Source organism: Sinocyclocheilus grahami, unplaced genomic scaffold (genome assembly GCF_001515645.1).
Source record: "Sinocyclocheilus grahami isolate Dianchi unplaced genomic scaffold, SAMN03320097.WGS_v1.1 scaffold759.1, whole genome shotgun sequence".
Lineage (NCBI taxonomy): Eukaryota > Metazoa > Chordata > Actinopteri > Cypriniformes > Cyprinidae > Sinocyclocheilus > Sinocyclocheilus grahami.
The window spans coordinates 155,830-176,313 of record NW_015505938.1 but is presented as its reverse complement, the minus strand read 5'-3'; the positions used below and the strand labels follow the sequence as shown (position 1 = coordinate 176,313).

Below are 20,484 nucleotides of genomic sequence, written 5' to 3'. Positions count from 1 at the left end.
CATTTGGACCGAAGAACGACGCAGGTTGCTGCGTTTCCCCTTGGAGAAACTACAGAGAGACAAAGACATCATAAACTTTATCACTATAGAAAAAATATGCCAATTTGAGTTCATGTATATTAAAGGAAAGTTAAACAGAATAATGTTTTGATAGTGCTGGAGATTTACGAGCTTTACAAAGACTGATATCAAAACCAGAAAAACATTTCATATTAAGATTGTTTTTGTTTTATTTCATTTATGCATTTTGCAGATGCCTTTATTCAAATGAATTGCATTACATTCAAAGTAAACATTTGATGCATTTCCTATGAATCAAACCCATGACCTTGGCGTTGCTGGCGTCTCGCTTTACTGTTTGAACTACAGGAACGTAGGGCTGCACAATTAATCCAAATAAAATCAAACTTGTGATATTTTTGTCAAATCGCAAAGGCTGCTAAATATATTAGAGAAGCTTTAAGGTCACAAACAGTTTTCTGTCAAAAATGTTAAAAAAATTACGAAATTAAGACAGCCAAAAATAGTAGCATTGTAATCTTACCTGGTCAATTTCTTTGGTAAAATCCTGCAGCTTCCCATTAAAAACCTCCATGAGGGAGCGCGTGGCCTCCGGCAAGGAACTCATGTTGCCTCCCCTGGAAATACAGAAGGATAGGTCTTGATTTTGCAATACTGACTAATAAAGCAAGTGTAAAGAATAGCATTTTGAGTTTTTGCATGCAACTGATCACAAACTAACTTTACATTATGACTCCACTAGGCACTTCTGACAAGCTGTCATTCTGAAAACACATGTTTACTATTGTGCTTCAGGGAAAATGTTAAAACATGAATTTGCTTGACAGCAAAGAGCAAAAGGTCCAGACTCATTAATATTAATATATGTCTGTCAAATGTTACAACAAAGAAATTGAGCATTTAGACGGTGTTTCTCAAAACATTGGAAATATTTCATGATGCAGGTAGATTAACTTACTGCATACTAACCATATATGATGTTCAAATTAAGAAATGTAAACATTTAATCTAATGGTTTTTTATGAACTAAGTCTTTATTCCGATCTCAGTCCAAACACAGGACTTATTATCACATATAATAAACAAATATATTATATTCCGGTTGTTACATTTATGCCGTAAGAATATTAAAATTACACAAAATAGCATGCTAATAACTAAAACGTGAATTTATGTCTGACTGCATTAAGAATTCATAGCTAACTTAAACAGCGAAATAATACATTTTAAAACGGCATCTACCTCTTTAGACTGTATGCACGACCGCACTGCAAAAACAAAGACTTGATGATCCGAAGTTATGAACCTTGCTTCTATTTTGTTCATAAACATTAAAAGCTATTTTCTGCCTTCGGCTCCACTGTCTCTTGTTTTTCTGCCACCCGCTCAAAACGGTTTAAATAGTTTAAAATTCTGCTCCGACGAATAATACACTACGAACCGCCCGATTCTGGGTGGGATCAAAGAATCCGTGTGTGCGATTGAACAATACGGCTGTCTGTCACGACAGATTCGGCCAATCACAATCAAGAACGTTTAGGCAAGGACGAGCTGTGCTCCCATTGGATGATACGCATGTCTGTCAGATTCAAACCGTCCAATGCAGGAAGAGTGCGGTGAAGTCCCCGCCTCCGTCGTGACGTCAGCGTGTTCGACATTCCGCGTGAAAACAGAGCGAAACATAACGAGTTCCGTGATTTGATAAGAGTCTCGTTTATTTTATTAAACGTAAAACCAGATCAGCTTGACAGTTCTTAAAATGTCCCAGACGTTTTGCGTATAGTACAACATTTTAGAATTTTAATTATTAGGATTAAACACAACCGTCACACTGTTACCATGGTAACAGAAGCAGCTAGCTTGCTAGCGTCGTAAACGGCTCGTCGTTTGAGCACTCGACAGCTAGCATAATTTATAATCTTTAAAATATAAACCATAGACGCCCCACACTGAAACGACAATGTAGGTGAGTTTGGTTGACTACCAGATTAACACGATTAGATCTGATCACTCTTGAGATGATACGCTTTTCTAAACAGGTATCACTTTTTTATTTAAACAACTGTGTTCGTATATGTTACGTTTATCGCATTTGATTATAATATAATACTTTGTATAGTTAGCTGGTTTATAGCTTATTCAATATGAAACCAATGCTTTACCATGGTGTTATTGGAGTGCCTTGAAAGCACCGTGCTGTATGAGTAAAATACTATGATATTACCCTCTGATACTACCACTGTACCATAGTATCACCACACTACCCTTTGAAAGAAAAATGTGTGATTTATGATCAAACAGAAGTGTCATATGGACAGCATACCAACGACAGACCGACCTGTGCTTCTGTCATTATTGAATAACTCTAATCCTCTTTGCAGGATTTATTTTTAGAGGATGGACGAGACATGCAAGGTGATCAGAACCTGAAGCTCAGGTGAAGGACAATCTGCTGATGGAGATGTGCCTTCACAGAGCATGAAGAAAATATTCAACTTCAAGAAGAAGAAGGGCTCCCCCAGCCCCTCCGAGACGGGGAGCGTGCTGTCGGCCAGCTATGATGTGAAGGAGAAAGACCTCGGGAAGGTCCACAAGGCTGCGTTCAGCGGAGATGTGGTCAAACTCAGACAGCTGGCCAAGAAGAATGATTTAAACCAGCTGGATAAGGAAAACAGGTAATGGTTGATGATCTGCAACTATTTTGTTTGTAGTGGACAAATCAAAATGTATTACAGAAAATACAGAATCTTACCACCGACAGCGATTTTCAGCAACTTGCCAGATTGAACCTTGTCAGATCTTAACCTTAGACTTAAGATAGAAAGTTTCTGTAATGCGGCCCATCAGGCTTCTCCTTCAGGGCTCAGCAATGGGAATTTGGTCAGTAGTTGTATTGCCTTGCTTACATTTTCATTTTCCCAACTGCAAAAGAATGACCTATATTTATTTTTTAGCAAATACATTTTTATATTTGCTAGAAATATTTGTATTTTTCATGAAATTTAACTTTAACTTTTTCATTATTATTATTATTATTATATTAAAGGCACAATATGTAAGATTTTTTTATAAAAATATCCAAAAAACAATAGAACAGTGTTATATATTTTGCTGACTTGTGTTACAGTATCCCAAATGTTTCGAAGAATGCTTAAATCCAGAGAAATAAGCAATTTTTTTATCTAATGACACGAACCGTGTCTATAGTGTCATTGTGTCGCCTGCCGATGACGTCATAACCCTTCGATTTCCGGAAACACCAAAGACGCTTAAATATGTTGTGTGTTTTAATAGACCGGTGACGACCGCACAGAGTAGCATTATAACATAACTTTCAAATGTATCTAGTATGATAAAACAGCGCTGCTTTCCCCCACATACACACGACCGGAAGCAGCGGAAGCGGTCGACTGTGGTATAATAAAAGCTCCGCTGCTTTACCCCACATACACACGACCGGAAGCAGCGGAAGCGCTCGACTGTGGTATAATAAAAGCTCCGCTGCTTTACCCCACATACACACGACCGGAAGCAGCGGAAGCGCTCGACTGTGGCATAATAAAAGCTCCGCTGCTTTCGAGTCGTGTGTCGCGCTCGTTCAGCGCCTCGTTTCGCTTCGACGGCTTTCAGCCTCACCCTGCTTCATTCTACTACGTTAATAAATCATTAGCTCATCCATGAACATGATTTCTGCCCGAGTCCCGTTGGATTGCATCGGCTGTGGGGATGAAGACCACAACTCCCATGATTCCTCATCTAACTACACCTTTGTTTCTTTGTTTATTTTGAATACGCGCCCTCTAGCGGCGAAAATTACATATTGTGGCTTTAATTTACAAAAGCTAAATGTGCATATACAATATGGATTTGGTCTGAATTTGTTTTAGATTTTTACTTGCCCTGCTAAAATTTTCTCTGGCTGCACTACAAGAGAATAATCTAGCCTATTTTTAATTTTTTAGCAATTTTAGCATTGCTAGAAATCTTTTAATTTTCATGAACTTTCATGAATTTTTCATTAAAATGTTTTTCTTTACAAAATGAAAATGTTCAACAAGTTGGAATTAATACACCTATAAAGTAACTATTTCCATGTTCAACTTGAAAATTGATGATCTGAGAATTGATGGGATTGTAAAAAAAAAATTCATACCAGAATGCAGCTAGACCTAATGCCAGTTTGCTAAATCAATGCCTAAATAGGTGTTTGATTATTGGTTAACCTGTTTCTTTGGAATAACCTTCACGATAATACTAAAAATGTTTATTAAGGGAGTAAATCGGTCCATTTTGAATTCTTGTGGACATTATGATGCATGAAGAATCATTTAATGTTAGCATTTGTTGATGCATAATCCCAAAACTTAAGGTGTATTCACACCAGGAAAGTCCGCTAGTTCACTTGCTTTGGTCCGGACCAAATACAATGTTGTTTTTTTTTGTTTGGTGCGGCTCGCTTTCACACTGCACTTTTTTGCAAGTGAACCAGAAATTGTAAACAAAACCACAGGTCAGCTAAGGTCGTCCATTCATTGGACAGAAATTCTCAAGCAGGGAAAAACAGGAAGTGCAAAAACAGGCTAATCATGGCGATCTTTCGTATTGATCTTTTCATAGATTTGGTGTTATCAGATACTAACGCAATATGAAGAAACTTATGAGCATCATATGAGACTATGTCATACGATGTTGTAATTACGACATGCCGAAAATAAAATCTATAGATATAAAATACTTAAAGCATATCACAATGTTAGTTTAAACATTTAACCTAGATAAATGTGCGCTATTAGGCGCATATCCAATCGTTTGTGCAGTGGGGCAAAAGAGTGGAAGCTGAAGCGCGCTTCAGGACATCAGCAGAAAAATTAAATACGACCTCATTTTTGCTCATACAGGTAAGAATAATACATCGTTCGGAACTGTACTATCTATTTTTATTTGCGTACACTCACAATATCAAGAAAACGTTGTGCTTTTGTAAAATAAAGAAAACAAATAGAATGCACTTGTCTCGGTCTTGTACAGGAGCACTTCACAAAAATGCACCGAAACTCAGCGAATATTTTCCTTATAGACATGATGAATATATCTATAGAAAGCTTTAAATTAATACAAAACAAAATTATTCAAATCCAAAACAAAAACTCTTATTATTATTATTATGTAATCAGTAAAGATTAATTTCTTTCTAAAGGTGCGTCCAATAATGAGATGGCAAGTCAGGATCATCAACTTCATTGCGACACTGACTCATAAAACACTAGTTTATTAATAAATAATTCAAATATCTCCTTACTATTTTCCCCCAACATAGTCATGGTAATTTTTGCAGCAAGCTTTAGCCTATTTAGCGCGCTCACATCACGTTACTGTGCGCCATGGTCAGGAAAACTCATAATTTGCATGTGTTTTTAAGCATTGTGGTTTAAAAACAAGTGATTTAAGCCATTGAAACGCAAATAACAGCACTATATGTGCGAGTTGTCTGTTTCTAAACGTGATTTCTGCAATTGGGTCGGCTCGAGGTCGGGTCATATTCACACCTTAAACGAACCGTACCAGAGTTCGTTTGGAAGCGGACCGAGACCACCCCTTCAGCTGGGTCTCGGCGCGATTGTTGTATTCACACCTGCCAAAAAGGTCCGCACCAAGAGGGGAAACGAACTTGAGTTCGATTCAATCGAACCAAACAAGACTGAATACACCCTTAGACTTACTTCACCTTGTTCTTTCAGAAGAAACATTCATACACTACTGTTTAAAAGTTTGGGGTCTGTATTATTTTTTTATGTTTTTAAAAGTAGTCTCTTCTGCTCACTAACCAAGGCATTTATTTAATCTAAAATACAGCAAAAACAGTAATGTTATGAAATATTATTACAATTTAAAATATGTTTTATATTGGAATATATTGTAAAATGTAAATTATTTCTGTGATCAAAGCTGAATGTTCAGCATCATTACTCCAGTCTTCAGTGTCAAATGATCTTCAGAAATCATTCTGATATACTGATTTGCTGCTCAAGAAACACTTATTATTATCAGTGTAACAGTTGTGCTGCTTCATATTTTTGTGGAAACCGTGATAAATTTTTTCAGGATTCTTTGAAGAATAGGAAGTTCAATAGAACAACATTTATTTGAAATATAAATCTTTTGTAACATGTTTTTACTGCCACTTTTTGATCAATTTAATGCATCTTTGCTGAATAAAAGTATTAGTTCCTTAAAAAAAACGTATTTGCTATTGTTTTAAACTCTTTGTAGCTTCTAATCATTTGTATGTGCAGTAATGCTGTCATTTATCCTCTGTGATTGGACCCGCAGAACTGCGCTGCACATCGCTTGTGCCTGCGGACACAGAGATGTGGTTCAGTTCTTGGTGGAGAGCAAAGTGAAGCTGAACTTATGCGACAATCAGAACCGCTCTGCCTTAATGAAGGTACACTCCGCTTGTTCTTGTGAAATCATATTCGTATAGATACATGCTGACTGGCATGTCTTTGTGGTTATGCATGTCTTGTAGGCGGTTCAGTGTGAACAAGACCGCTCTGTCTCTTTGCTCCTGGACCATGAGGCTGACCCCAACCTGGTGGACATCAATGGAAACACGGCACTGCACCTGGCCGCCCGTATCCCCTCCCTACCTGTGACGCTGCAGCTCCTGGAGCACTCAGCCAACATCAATGTGCAGAACAAGGTGAAACTTTAGTGTTCCGACAGATTATTACAGTATTAACCACACACAGCACATGTCTGATACATAAAGATGAAGTGTTTCATTTCTGCAGTGCCAAATTGCAGAAATAATAGACTACTTAGTGCATACTGCATAATATACACTAAAATGCTTACTCCTAACATTGGTTGAGCCAGAAGTTCATCCTTCAGATAAGGATGCACTTATAAACCAAAAGTGATCGTCTTGTGCGTTGAAAGGTAAGATAGTTAATGCAGTCCAGTCTTGTTTTGTTGTGGTTTGATTGGCAGGATGGCAACACTCCACTGATGCTGGCTGTGATGGAAAACCATGCAGACATGACGGAGCTTTTATTGAAAGAGGGAGCAGATGTTAATGTCAAGAACCAGGAGCAACGGTAAGAAAGACGCCCTTTAATGGATTAGTTCATCCAAAAGTGAAAGTTCTGTAGTCATCTTGGTATGTGTGCATTTAGGAGATATGGTGGAGAAATTTTATGAAATTGTCTTTTCAGCAAAAGTAATAATCAATCAGGAATAATAGTACTGATAAATAAATGGATAAATGAACAACAATTGATTTGTAATCCAAATAAACTAAGTGATTCACCTAGATATTATTTTAGTGTCGTTACTGTCTTATTATTTATTAATATTTTGAATTAGTTTTAATTTAGTTTTCTCATTTTTGTAATTTGTTGTACATTTCAGTTATTTTTATTAATTTGTTATTTTGTTATTGTTGTATTTGTTTTTATTATGTTTTTTTCAGTTGTAGTTTTTTTTATAATTTTGTTTTAGTAATTTTTTGTTATTGTATTATTGTTATATTGTTATTATATTTGTTTTTGTTTAGTGTTTTAATTATTTTACTTCAGTTTTAGTAATTTCAGTGCTTAAAGCAGAATGGAAATGAAAAATGTCTTTGCAATTTTTTGTCTATTCTGTTTTGTTAACAAATGTTTTCTAGTATTTTTAGTTTCACTGATTGGCATTCTGTCTGTCATTGTTAAGGTCTGCGTTGATGATAGCTGCATGCAATGGACAAATCAGCATGGTGCGTTTGCTCCTGCAGTACGATGCCGACATTACAGTGAAAGATGATAAGGGCTGGTCTTCTGATGATTATGCCGTCATGAATGGACATCACGCGTAAGGGCTTTCTTCTTTTGCCTGCTTATATTTCATACTCACCATCTGATTTTAAATATAAAGTCCTTACTTTGTTTGTATGTTGGTTTCGCAATTAATGTTGGCAATTTGTGTTGCTATTACCTGTTTTAATTCATTGTAAGTTAGGAACATTTGAAATGGTGATAGCGATATGTTCACACTGGCAATGTTTTGTTAATGGAAATGCACTGCAGATGTTGTGTGGTTTTAAAACAGAAAGCTTTGTTTGAAGCACTAGCTCATCAGTAATCGTTCTGTTCCAGATGTTCACATCTGATTATTGAGCATGGGACGAAGAGAAGATCCCTTCAGTCACCTTCCCATTTCACTGCCAGCAAAAAGAAACAGACGTCTGTGCTCGGCAGCCCTGGTGGTATTGGGGCTGGTTTGGCTTTGGGAGGACCAGCTCTGGATAAAGATGGTGAGTCTAATTGTGTTTTACTCGATTTGCATAATTCAAGGTTTTCAGTGTCATCTGTATATGTACGTCAGTATTGCTGCAGTGTTGACTGCAGTGTTTTGATTTGGTTCTGTTTCCCCGTTGTTACTCCACACTCATCTGTTGTAGCAGCAGGAAGCAGCTCCGCAGGAGCAAGGAAAGGTATTGCCAATGTGTGCCAATCGATGTGCTGTAGATCAGACACATTATTCTTTACCTTTTCAGAGATTAAAGGAATAGTTCACCCAAAAATGAAAATTTGCTGAAAATGTACTCAACTTTAGGCCATCCAGGATATAGGTGAGTTTGTTTCTTCATCAGAACAGATCTGAAGAAATGTAGTGTTACATCACTTGCTCACCAGTGGATCCTCTGCAGTGAATGGGTGCCGTCAGAATGAGAGTCCAAATAGCTGATAAAAACATCACAATAATCCACAAGTAATCCACACCACTCCAGTCCATCAGTTAACATCTCGAGAAGCGAAAAGCTGCATGTTTGTAAGAAACAAATCCATCATTTAGACTTTTAAAATACGTCCTCTACCCATAATATTGCTTCCACCTGTGAAAAAGTCATCGCTTCTGAATCAGAATCCAGAACAGCTCTATGTTGATGGATTTTGATGTGAGAGGACAACATGGTATGGACTTTTCCGCTGGAGGAGGTGTGATTATGGATTATTTTGACCAGAAGCAATGGTTTAAAGTTAATACACCTTGATGGATTTGTTTCTTACAATCATGCAGCATTTTGCTTCTCAGTAAATTAACTGATAGACTGGAGTGGTGTGGATTATTGTGATCTTCTTATAATCTGTTTGGACTCTCATTCTGACGGCACCCATTCACTGCAGAGGATCCAATGGTGAGCAAGTGATGGAATACTGTAACAATCTCCAAATCTGTTCCAATGAGCTCATCTCGGATGGCCTGAGGGTGAGTACATTTTCAGCCAATCTTTATTTTTCTGTGAACTATTCCTTTAAAACACTAATCTCCAAATCTGTTCCAATGAGCTCATCTCGGGGGTGAGTACATTTGTACATTGAGTATCTACATTGAGGGTGAGTACATTTTCAGCCAATCTTTATTTTTCTGTGAACTATTCCTTTAAAACACAATATTAAGAGTCGTATGAAATAATTTAATGTTGCTGAATGGTAAACCATGGTATGTCTTGTCATAGGAGCTGTTCTTCTTTGTGTGTTGTACGCTAGAGTAAATAAGACCTATTGACACCTGAAATTAAGTTAAAAAAAATGAGACTGGGTGAAAAAAAATCCAGTCTTTAACTATTTAAATAAAAAAAGGCCTACAGCTCAGCAGACAATGCAAATGTAATGTAATTTAATGTAAAAGTAATGTTTTACTTATGTAATGTACTTCAATGTATTTTAAGGCAATTGTCACTCACTCTTTAATGCTGTGATATAGAAGTATACTGTAATAGCTGTACAGATGTTGTGGTGATATATATTAAACATAGTCTCACTTTATCAGTAAATGCTTGCGGTCAAACTGCTTTTTGCTCTGCATCTATGTAGAATATGTAATCGGTTTTAGATACTTGAGCCAAATGCTTATTGGTCTTAACCCATTGGTATTTTTGGAGTGTTTTGCCAAACAAATGAGAAAAAAATGATAAAAACATAATTTATCGGTGTGAATAGGTCTGTAGGAATGCATTGTTTCACCACAAAATTAATATTCTCTCTAATTGTGAATGGGTCTTTAGAACTCTAGTTAGCTATACTGCAAGAAAATGTTTGTATTAGCAATGGGTAATTTTTTGGCTAGACTGTATCTTGTCTTAAGCGCAGATAATCTCTTTTATTTCTCTCCTCAGATACAGAGGACCATTCTCACACAGAATCTATTAGCAGGTGAGATGTCATTGATATGTCAAAACAGGAATGGGAGATAAAAGCAGCTACAAATGAAAAGTTTATCAAGCACTACATTGTGTTCATTTGCAGGGCATCAAAAAGTGGTGCTGCTGATTCCTGGCCTTCATCAGATGATGATGATGATGATGATGATGAGTTAGATTTGAGCCCAAAGGTATTTCTAAGCTCTGTTGTGTTGTGCATGACAACAGTTCTGAATAGCACATGTGAAATTGATTACAAAATATTGTAATAAAACTTTTTTTTACAGAAACAGAAAGTAAACTTGAAGCAACTCATAAGCACCACAAAAAGGGAAAAAGTAGAAGGTAAGTTTTAAATGTAAATGTTTTTGTGAAGTCTTTCAGAATTGTGGTTGTGCTGTAATTTGAAACCCTTTCCCTGTAGCAAAGTCCCATTAAGGCAAGGCAGTCCCATTAGGTGGCCGTCTTGGCAAGGCTCACTGGTAGCTATTTTATATATAGGTAATAGGCAGGCAAACACTGCTGTTCTCTACTTGAATGGGGAAAGACTGAAATGTTTAAAATGTTTGGCTAAGCTGTTACAGTAATATTTCAAATCAACAATTTAAAAAAAATCTAAAAGGGTCCATTGAGCATTGTGATATGCTGTCTCTGTCTGTAGTCATAGCGGATCAGGATGCAGACAAATCCTGGAGCGGATCAGAGTCCGAACCGGACAGTGAGAATAAGGGTGCAATCCGCCCTCCACTGTCTAAACCACTCCCATTCAGCAGCACCTCCCTCCACCCCCCTGTAGCAACCCCACCTGCCTCTTTACCCCACCCACCCCAGATGAGCTCCACCCCCTTCAGCAGCACCCTTAAGGTAACCCTCACTGTGTCTCTTTGTGGTACATTGTCTAACTCTTCTCTTCTTTATTGTTTTCATTCAACCCAATCCACCCTGCCATATCAGGTGGGCAGAGTGAGTTAAAAGAGCTGCCTTCTGGCAGTAAACTAGATGTGGAAGGCAATGAAAGTCCAGAGGACGAATCTGAAGAAGGTGAAGATGATGAAGGTGAGGATGACGATGGTGAAGAAGAAGAAGAAGAAGAAGAGGAGGAGGGAGAAGATGATGATGATGATGAAAACGATGAAAATGAAGATGATGAAGAAGATGATGATGAAGAGGGAGATGAACAAGAAGAAACTGCTGTGGCTTGCGAGACAACAGGCCTTCCTGGGTTGCCCAAAACCGTGGCTATTGGTACAACAGAGCAATCAGAAATGGCTAATGAAAATGTCTACCAACCTGGATGGGACATGATGGAGGATAGTGTCTCAGGAGATAGTCCTCTGAAGGTCAGAACATATCAAGAAGAAGAGGCTTCAGAAAAAATGGACATGAAAGAAACAATTTCTGAAAAGATGCTTTTTGGAGGTCTAATTCCAGGGATTCTCAATTTAGAGGATGGCTGTCTTGTGTCAGCTGTCAGTTTCGAGGCGAGATTCTCTGATGAGGAGGACAACAAGGAGGCCAATGATAGTCCAAGTCCTCCCGCAGAATGTGAAACTTCTTTACCAAGTGTGGACAGAACATCAAACAGAAATCCAGTTGAGAGCAAGAATGAAAACCAAAGTGATGATGATGTTTGGGAGGATGATGACGATGAAGATGAGGAGCTGTTGAAAACTGAGAAGAACATTTTAGAAGTGGAGCCTTCTCAGGGGACAGCCATTGAATGTGATCCACAACTCCTAGATGAAACTGATGATGTTCCTCTAGGACAAAATGAAGGAATAACTGATCTTGACACCAGCAATCTGGATGTGCCTTCAGCATCACCTAAGTCAAAGGCTGTAACTACTGCAGATGATGATGAGGATGATTGGGATGATGTTGATGAGGAAGAAGAAGTGCAAACAAAGATGCCACTGAACCTATTTCTGACATTGCTGGGACAGAAGGAACCAGAGAGCCCTGAGGTATCTTGGGAGTCTGGCTCAGACAAAAGTGATGGGATGTCTGAAGGAGATAAGGAATCAAACATGGAGATGCCAAATGCAGAAAAAGACCAAAATCAAGAGGCTTTGGTTCAGGACGACAACACTTCAAGGGCATCTTTAGAACCCATTGAGCACCTTTCCCAGAGTCCTTTACATGAAGAACCTGGGTGCATTGATCAGAGTGATGACAGTGGAGCTATACCAGTGTCCATGATTGTTGGTCAAAGTGATGAAGACCAGAGTATAAGTCAAGAGCACGACAGCCAAGTGAAGCAAATGCAGTATGACTTTGCAAGCGGCTCGGTCAAGGTTTCTGAAATAGATCAGATCTCTGATGTCTCTGACAATGAATCTCTGTCTGAAGAATATGATGTATGTATTAATGATGCAGATCTACCACAGGCTTCATATCTCTCCAATAGTAGCCCAAAATGTTCTGCCACTTCAAGTCCAGCACAATTTGAAAAACCATTGTTGATGAGATCTCTCTCAAATAGCCCCAAACCATTAAATGCAATGAGCCCCGTTCCAACAAGTCCTAGTCCTAAACACGCACCAAGTCCAAGGCAATCTGCTGGACTCTGTCATCAACATTCAACTGCAACTAGTCCACAAAACTCAAGTTCCTCAAACCACTCACCAAGTCCCCTACATTGTAGTCCATCAACTCCAATGATTGTCCATCTGGATCAAGACTCACAGGACATGATCAAATCTACAAATCCAGAATCTCCTCAACATTCAAGCCCTGACTCTCAAGTTGAGGATGACCTTTCCGTAGAGTTCGCAGATGAACGCTCAACAGAGGTGATTGAACCAGAACCAGCTCTTCAAGAAGAAATCCCCTACACCGTCATAGATGAAGTTGATCTCACTTCTGATTCTGATGAAGATGATGGTGAGGAACAACTTGAGAAGTTGCATGAACAGAACTCTGTAAATAAATCTGTAATGGAAGAAAGACGTTCAAAGCACGGATCATTGCAGGTACTCAGGAGACGATGGCTAGAATAGCCATAGCTTGTGGATAGAAGTGGTTTGTAGTTATAGTTTCTAGATGTGGATAGGATACAAACACTGAAGATGCAACTGAAAATCCCACTTGTTTTGTCTTTTATTCTTTTATGTATCTAATCTCGTTGAAGTACACCACTTCTATGCTAACAATTTATTCTGGTTTGAGTGTAAAATGTAAAATGGTTTGCAACTCATCTTCTTCGAACAGGAAGAGGCCTCCACAGAAGATGAGGAAGAGGAGGATGAGAGGGAAGAACCGGAGGAAATGTGTGAAAAGGCTAAAGATCCTCAAAATGGTGGTACTAGCAAAGAAAAGCGAAGAGGTACATTTTCATCCTTTATGGATTTTACCGTCAAGTTTATGGCATTTAGTGACCATAAACAGGTATATAATGTATTACATGACCATATATATAACATTCTTTGCATGTTTTTCTAGATTTCCTTTCAGAATTGGGACTCGAAAAGGAAGATGAAAATGACGACTCTCCCTGGGATTCAGAGGTCAGTCACAAGACATATTAAACAAAGCAAAGCTGGTGAAATCTCCATACAGTAATGCAGTTTATACACACAATCACCCTAAATCAGGGTTTCCCCAACCTACAGGTTAGAAAACACAAACAGGTTAGTGATGGAACTGCAATGGGTCAGTGGAATTGTGATAATTAATTATCAAATATAAATGAAAAAAAACAAAAACAGGTTGTGGTCCTCTGTTCTAAGGTCACCTGTGACCACATTTCATCCTGATATGTTCTCTCTTTTTTCCCTCGCAGTCTGGTTCTGAGAGCCCACGAAAGAAACAGGCCAGTGCTCCACACACTCCTGCCAAATCACATAGATCTATGTCCAGTATTTATGAGGAGTATACTGAAGGTATGTAAGCCATTTCTAGTGTTTTTTTTTTACTACATAAAAATATGATTGCATTTTAGAATGCTTTGTCTGTGTAGCCTTCTGCAACCATTTCATGCTTAAAAAAATGCAAAAGATTGACATTTTCCATTGCTTCTGCTTAACAGATGTTTTTACAAGACTTGCTATGCTAAATTATGCAAAGTTTAGGTTATTTGTAGATTTGCATTTTATAATCTCATTGAATTCCTTTGTAGACTTCTTATACGTCCCCTCCTTCGTAAGAGGAGGGAGGAACGTTAATTTATTGAGAAGTATAGGCCAGCCAGGAGGCTGCAGGCCGATGGGTAGGCATTCATGATTTGCTGTTGTCCTGCTGGATTAATCATCACCGTTATAGCCGTCACATTAACATCTTGTCCTCGTATCCTGATGATATGAATCTGTTGTCATCTGTGCATTCAAGGCATGTGATGTGACACGGAATGATGCTCAACTAATACATGCTTTAGTGGGGAAGGCCCATCGTTGTTGCTCATGTTTACAAGATGAGTTTATTGAAATGAACATTTACTGAACTGTTCCCTTTATTGTGTTTGAGTATTTAGCCACTCTCAAACCCCAGATCACAGGCATCATGGGAGACCTCCATCGCTGCATGTGCATGCCTGCGCACTCGCTACATGGAAGCTTGTCTTTGTCCATTGATTTTCATGTTTTTTGAGGAGAGTTTTGAACCTTGTCCCTTCTTGCCTTTCAGTTTTAAGAAAGGATGAGGATGATGAAGAAGAGAAGGAAACTGAAATACCAGTAAGTATCATTTTGAAATTACTGGAAGTTATTGAGCTTGAATTGCATTTCATGAAGAACTAATGTTTGCAATGCCGTTTTTGGTAAAATGCATGAATGATTAGATTGTCAATAAAGCAGCGTCAGCTGAATTAATTGAAAGAAAAAAACCCCACTTTGCTGCCCTGCAATGTTAATTCTATTAATATTAAATATTGATATATTAATATTAATTATATCAACATATATATTATTATTATTTGTATTTATTTTTTTAAAATATCATGTCATATAGTAGAGAAAGGCGCACAATTTTCAGGGAATACATGTACTGATTAAAAATATTTATGGCAATTTTTATCCAAATAGTTTTGGATAAAGCCATCTATCAAATGCATAAATGTCAAAATATATATTTTTTTACTTTTGAATTTTATATTTAATGCATCTTTTTTTCACAGCCTAAAGTGGTCAAAAGAGAGATCGCGTCTGTTCTTAGTAAGCTGATGGATTCAAAAGAAGCTAATAAGAAAACAGGTCATCTCATTTTTTTAACACAACAATTAAATTATATTCTTACGTGTTTGACTTCTCATTTAAACATCTCTGTTCTTACAGATCTGATGGAAGAGCTTGGTTTGGGGGATGCTGATGATCTTGAAGGTAATCTTGATGTTCTTCCTTGATTAAAACATTTCCTGAATCCTTCCTGAATCAAATTTTGCATGTTTTGTATGTCTGATGTGTTCATGCTTTTGTCTTAATTTACACAAAATTAAATCACCAATGCCCTCCAGATCAGATACTCAAACACTTATGCTCATTTATAGTTCTGCTGATCCTTGCTAATATCAAAGCCAGGGCCTAGCAGTTAGTGCACATGCAATGGGCGACACGAGTTTCATTTCAGTCAGAATGTCGATGAAAAGTGTTCCACACTGGCTATGAAGATATTCTCATTTAGGTCTGCATTTATCATTTATTTGCTCTGCCTCTCATAGATGCTTCAGACTGGGACTCTGCCAGCACCACCAGTAAGGCCAGTAAGAAATTCCCAGTTCATAAGCTGGATGAGGAACCCGTCTTTGAAAGCCCAGCAGCTTCCGGACTTCCCATAACATCCGAGGAACAGGGCGTGGACACCAGAGAACATAAAGAAGCCAGTCCAGAGAGAAACAAACCCACAACCTCAAGCACAACACCTCTACCTAGTCCACGATCTCTCAACCCAAACGCCAGCTCAAAACCACTGCCACTGCCACGACTGCGCTTGGACTCCAATCAGAGGCCGGAGAGTGAAGGTAGAACTCAGAAACTACAAATCTTAGATTTATTCTCTTAGCTTTTGAGGTGATTTCAATAAATATATATGCTGATACAAAATTGATTTAAATACAGAATCGGACTGGGATTTGGAAACTTCCAGTCCAGCCAAGATGACAAATTCACTGCCAAATGTCGCTGAGCCTGATACAGGTAAATCTCTTCAATGTGAGGGTGAATGTTCAGGGTTTACTATACTTCTCACTGTATTTTATATTATGTTGTAATGTGTCTGAATTTCTCTTCAGTTAATCGGCAGGAACCCAAAGCTGAAGATGTCGAGAGTGAAGACAGTTCTTACGCAAGTGAAGATGCAGCTCAGGTGGGCAATTCATAGAATAAACAAGCTCTGTGGATTCTGCCAACTTTAAATAAATTAATAATAAAATAAACATAAAAATCTGATTAAGCATTTCATTATTGAAAATGTCTGCAAACTATGTGCCAGAATTAAAAATAAAACTAAATTAAATGATTTTCATATCATTTTCATTTAAGAATTTTTAAAAAAAGTTGAAGTTGCTATTTCTTTTTCACATTTGCCATTTTATTTTAATATTGCATTTAATTGCATTTAGGATTGCAATTAAATTTCATGTAATTTGATAGGGATGATGCATTGTTACTGTGAAAAATTACAGTATATTTAATACGACTTATGAAACGCTTAATCAGATTTTCATTTTATTAATTTATTTTAAATTGAAAGAATCTGCCTTTCATAAAACTTTAAAAAGTTGAAGTTGCTATTTCTTTTTCACATTTGCCATTTTATTTTAATATTGCATTTAATTGCATTTAGGATTGCAATTAAATTTCATGTAATTTGATAGGGATGATGCATTGTGTTACTGTGAAAAATTAGAGTATATTTAATACGACTTATGAAACGCTTAATCAGATTTTCATTTTATTAATTTATTTTAAATTGAAAGAATCTGCCTTTCATAAAACTCTGCCTCTTCTTACTAAATTAAGTGTTGAAAATAGAGTCTTAGTTTTGCCCTAGTGGTAACTGGAAGCTCCAGTGATGTAGATTTGGTCTTTAATGTCACTATATGTTTCCTTTGTGCTTTATTTGAGTTAAATGTGGTGTTTGTGACAGTGATACAGTTTAATTGTTGGCACGAGTCATGTGCATGTGTCTCAAGTTTGGTCTGAAGTCCTTGTCAACCAGACTTGTTGGGTTTTTCATTGTTAATTCTATTATTTTGTCTAATTGTGCAAACAAAGGCAAGAGAGGCATTACAAGCGTCTTCTGTAGACATAACTAGGCCATCTAACCTTGAACCACTGGAGCGCCCAACCTCTCCTAGAGAGGACGAACAAGAGGAGAAAGCTGATGAGATTCCCTGGGAGGAACGCTATGAGAAAATATGGGTGGAGAACAACAAAAAGGAGACCAAGTCCCAATACAGAAACGTGGCTGCTGAACTAAAAGAGAGGTTCGGAGAACTGGAGCACAAAGAACCACTGAGTGACCTTTCGGAGCAGGAGTGGAAAGAAGATGAACAAGGTGATGAAGAGGAAAAGAAAGAGCTGGAAAAGGAAGCAGATGACGAAGATTCCAGTGAGGAAGAGGGAGAGTCAATAGTGCGGCCCATCGCCCGGGCGAGAAGTGCCATACTTTTGCCCATCCCAGAGCAGAGAGAGTCCAGCCTGGAGGACTCGCAGTCTGAAAGTGTCCACCGCACGGTTAGTGTTGAGGTCAGCGATGCAGAGCTTCCCAGTGACCAACACAACCCTCAAATCATCCCAGAAGCCCTAACGGATGAGGCCCAGGAGCCAGAGAACCGAACAAATAACACAGAGGAACCTGAGAGTGGAAGCAAAGATAAGTGTCCACTAGAATCTGCAAGCGAAAAAGAACCTGAAGAACTTCACAGACCTACATTACTTGTTGAGAATGAGCTACAAGTCCCACCCAAAGTTCTAGAAGTGCTCTCTTCTGACTCCAACAAGGTTGATGAGGGCCTGTGGAAGTCCAGACTTGAGGTAGGACCCCGGGAGGAGTCTCAGACAAACTTGTGTAACGAATGAAGACTTACAGTGATGCCTCTGTCTTCTTGTTCCTCATTCACATAAACTCAAAATGTGAGGGAAAAGCTCCAGCTTCAAAATCAAAACCGTCTGTTAGTCATCTTGTAATGCTGACCAGACACTGACGGGCTAAATTACACAACTGTTCCCTATCTCTGGTTCTGCCAGTCATTAGCTCTGTTCCAAACCTAGTGAGCTGCCTACCCAGACAGCATTTTAAGACATGACATGCTCCTTCTGACATGACATGTTAATTATGTTGCCTCCTGAGATGCCTTGTAATTTTAAATTAGCAAATATTAGCATTTTATACAGTATTGAAAGTCTTGAAAAAAGTTCTAAATCAATCTAATTAAACTCGTTATTTGTATGTTCTATGTATTTTTATCCTTATTAGCGTTTTGTGTCATTAGCTTAGCAACATGCTAACTCTTGAATGCAGTGCAGCTAATTTAACGCATTTATATTTTATACAGTACTGAAAGTATGGCTAAAATAGTTCTGAATTAAACCCATTATTTGTGTGTTTTATGGGCTTTTATACTTATTAGAGTTACATGTCGTTAGCTTAGCAAAGTCAGTTGTGAACAGTCTCCCGTGTGCTTTATATAGCAGCTTTCTGCCTATATAAAACCTTTCAAATCAGTCATTTATGATATTCTATGATGGTTATCATGGTACCTTAGAAGGCAGCTACTTATGTAGGCAGTAGTCAGCGAGGCAGCACGCTAGTTTTTGAAAAAGAGCTATTATCTTGTGTTGTCAACATTTTTTGTATCATCATTCAACATAATTTCAACTCATTTCACAATGTTTTCAAATCATTAACATTCTTCATGCATTTTAACACCCCATGAAATCAGTGTTTTTAGAATTACATATATACTATTATAGCATTTATTAATATTTTGAATGAGCTTCTATTTTTATATTTTCGTTTTTTAATTTAATAGTTAATGTTTAAATAATTTAGTTTTTTGCTTTTGTCATACGTTTTTCTGTTTAGCTTTGATGGATTTTTATTTCCGTTTGAATTGTATTAATTTTAGTACTTCGACTTAAAACGTATTTTCATTTCCTTATTTTCAAGTTTTTTAAGTTTAGGTTTTTCATCTAATATTTAGATTTTATTTTATTTAATCTATTTAAATTGCTGTAAAGGATTTTTGCTAGTTGTAGTTAACAAAAACAGCACTGCATGAAATAGACAAACACATTGTTATTTTGTGTATTCATGCTTGGGAAGTTGGGAAAGCATACATCATATTGTTTTAATAGCCATCCTTTCGTTTAAATAATAGCCTGAGGAAAAATATGGTTTGGGCTGCGTTTATAATGAGCTTTGCTCACTGTGCAACAATAGATGTGTTTCTTTCTATCTTTCTAATGCTTTACTGAACTTTTAGGGGCATTTGAAAAGTGAATGTTCTACAAAGCTCTAAGTTTGATTTCATGGGGTCTTCAGTTGTCTCGTCTTGTCCTGTATGTGTTTTAACTTGTGTGACCTGACCAGCACTTGTCTTGAATCCAGTCTGTCACTTTATTAAATATTTAGTGGTTAATTTTATGCACTGGTGTCAAATGCTTCACTTGGGTGTCAGTTCACACCTGATATGTGCATCTGTCGTGTGCATGTGTGCCAAGGATTGCTTCCTTTAGCTGTCTGAAGATCTCTCTTCATCCTCCTGAAGATCTGTCATACTAGTGTGTTTTCATGATGTGTCTCAACCCAGAACTTCTCCGTTGATGTTGGCTTGAAGTGTGTTTTATGTTTCTAGTGCTTCTTTTTAAATAAGAAAAGAAGACATTGTGTGGTGTTTTGCTCAGTTTTGTCTCGTATGTGACAGTTATCTGAATGTTTTGCATGATCAGTTGACTAAATCAATACATTCATACACATTTCCCAGAAGTAGTTTTAAATCTAGAATTTCCTTATGCTCTTAGAGTAATGATTATATGCATACATTAAAGATGATTTTAGCTCTCTCAACACATAATATCTTCTGTTTTAGGGTAATAAGGAACAGTTGGATGGTATGAGGGGAGAACAGCAGCCCAGTGCTTTATGGGATACTAGAGGAACCAGAGAACGAGGTGAACTTGACCAAGGAGAAGGGAAGGAAACTGACAACAACTCTGGGAACCCGAAACCTCAACAGGAAGGGATGGCTGACGGCAGGTCTTTGGGAAGAGAGGGTAGTGTTTCACCAAGACATCTGACAAGAAGTCCAAGAAGGTACATATGTTGCATTACTAGATGGAATT

General features: G+C 37.7%; 1 protein-coding gene across 8 annotated transcripts in view; it reads left to right on the top strand.

Annotated features, from left to right (window-relative positions):
• The first annotated feature begins 1,695 nt into the window (after positions 1 to 1,695).
• The window catches only part of LOC107561163 (ankyrin repeat domain-containing protein 26-like), a 41,302-nt gene continuing 22,513 nt past the window's right edge, over positions 1,696 to 20,484 (top strand). For 5 of the 8 annotated variants that reach the window (XR_001605812.1, XM_016245531.1, XM_016245529.1 and 2 more), the window contains exons 1-23: positions 1,696 to 1,987; positions 2,403 to 2,696; positions 6,352 to 6,466; positions 6,551 to 6,724; positions 7,015 to 7,121; positions 7,738 to 7,875; positions 8,160 to 8,317; positions 8,465 to 8,497; positions 10,184 to 10,220; positions 10,314 to 10,398; positions 10,495 to 10,552; positions 11,162 to 13,179; positions 13,418 to 13,532; positions 13,649 to 13,713; positions 13,989 to 14,088; positions 14,828 to 14,877; positions 15,318 to 15,393; positions 15,475 to 15,519; positions 15,858 to 16,157; positions 16,255 to 16,332; positions 16,428 to 16,501; positions 17,413 to 18,174; positions 20,232 to 20,455. Coding sequence is in view for 7 of the 8 variants with exons in the window: in XM_016245531.1 (XP_016101017.1) it covers positions 2,500 to 2,696; positions 6,352 to 6,466; positions 6,551 to 6,724; positions 7,015 to 7,121; positions 7,738 to 7,875; positions 8,160 to 8,317; positions 8,465 to 8,497; positions 10,184 to 10,220; positions 10,314 to 10,398; positions 10,495 to 10,552; positions 11,162 to 13,179; positions 13,418 to 13,532; positions 13,649 to 13,713; positions 13,989 to 14,088; positions 14,828 to 14,877; positions 15,318 to 15,393; positions 15,475 to 15,519; positions 15,858 to 16,157; positions 16,255 to 16,332; positions 16,428 to 16,501; positions 17,413 to 18,174; positions 20,232 to 20,455 (5,009 nt within the window). In the remaining variant the exon portion in view is untranslated. The remainder of the gene's footprint in view (positions 1,988 to 2,402; positions 2,697 to 6,351; positions 6,467 to 6,550; positions 6,725 to 7,014; positions 7,122 to 7,737; positions 7,876 to 8,159; positions 8,318 to 8,464; positions 8,498 to 10,183; positions 10,221 to 10,313; positions 10,399 to 10,494; positions 10,553 to 11,161; positions 13,180 to 13,417; positions 13,533 to 13,648; positions 13,714 to 13,988; positions 14,089 to 14,827; positions 14,878 to 15,317; positions 15,394 to 15,474; positions 15,520 to 15,857; positions 16,158 to 16,254; positions 16,333 to 16,427; positions 16,502 to 17,412; positions 18,175 to 20,231; positions 20,456 to 20,484) is intronic. The other 3 variants (XM_016245526.1, XM_016245530.1, XM_016245532.1) reach the window with 3 other exon arrangements.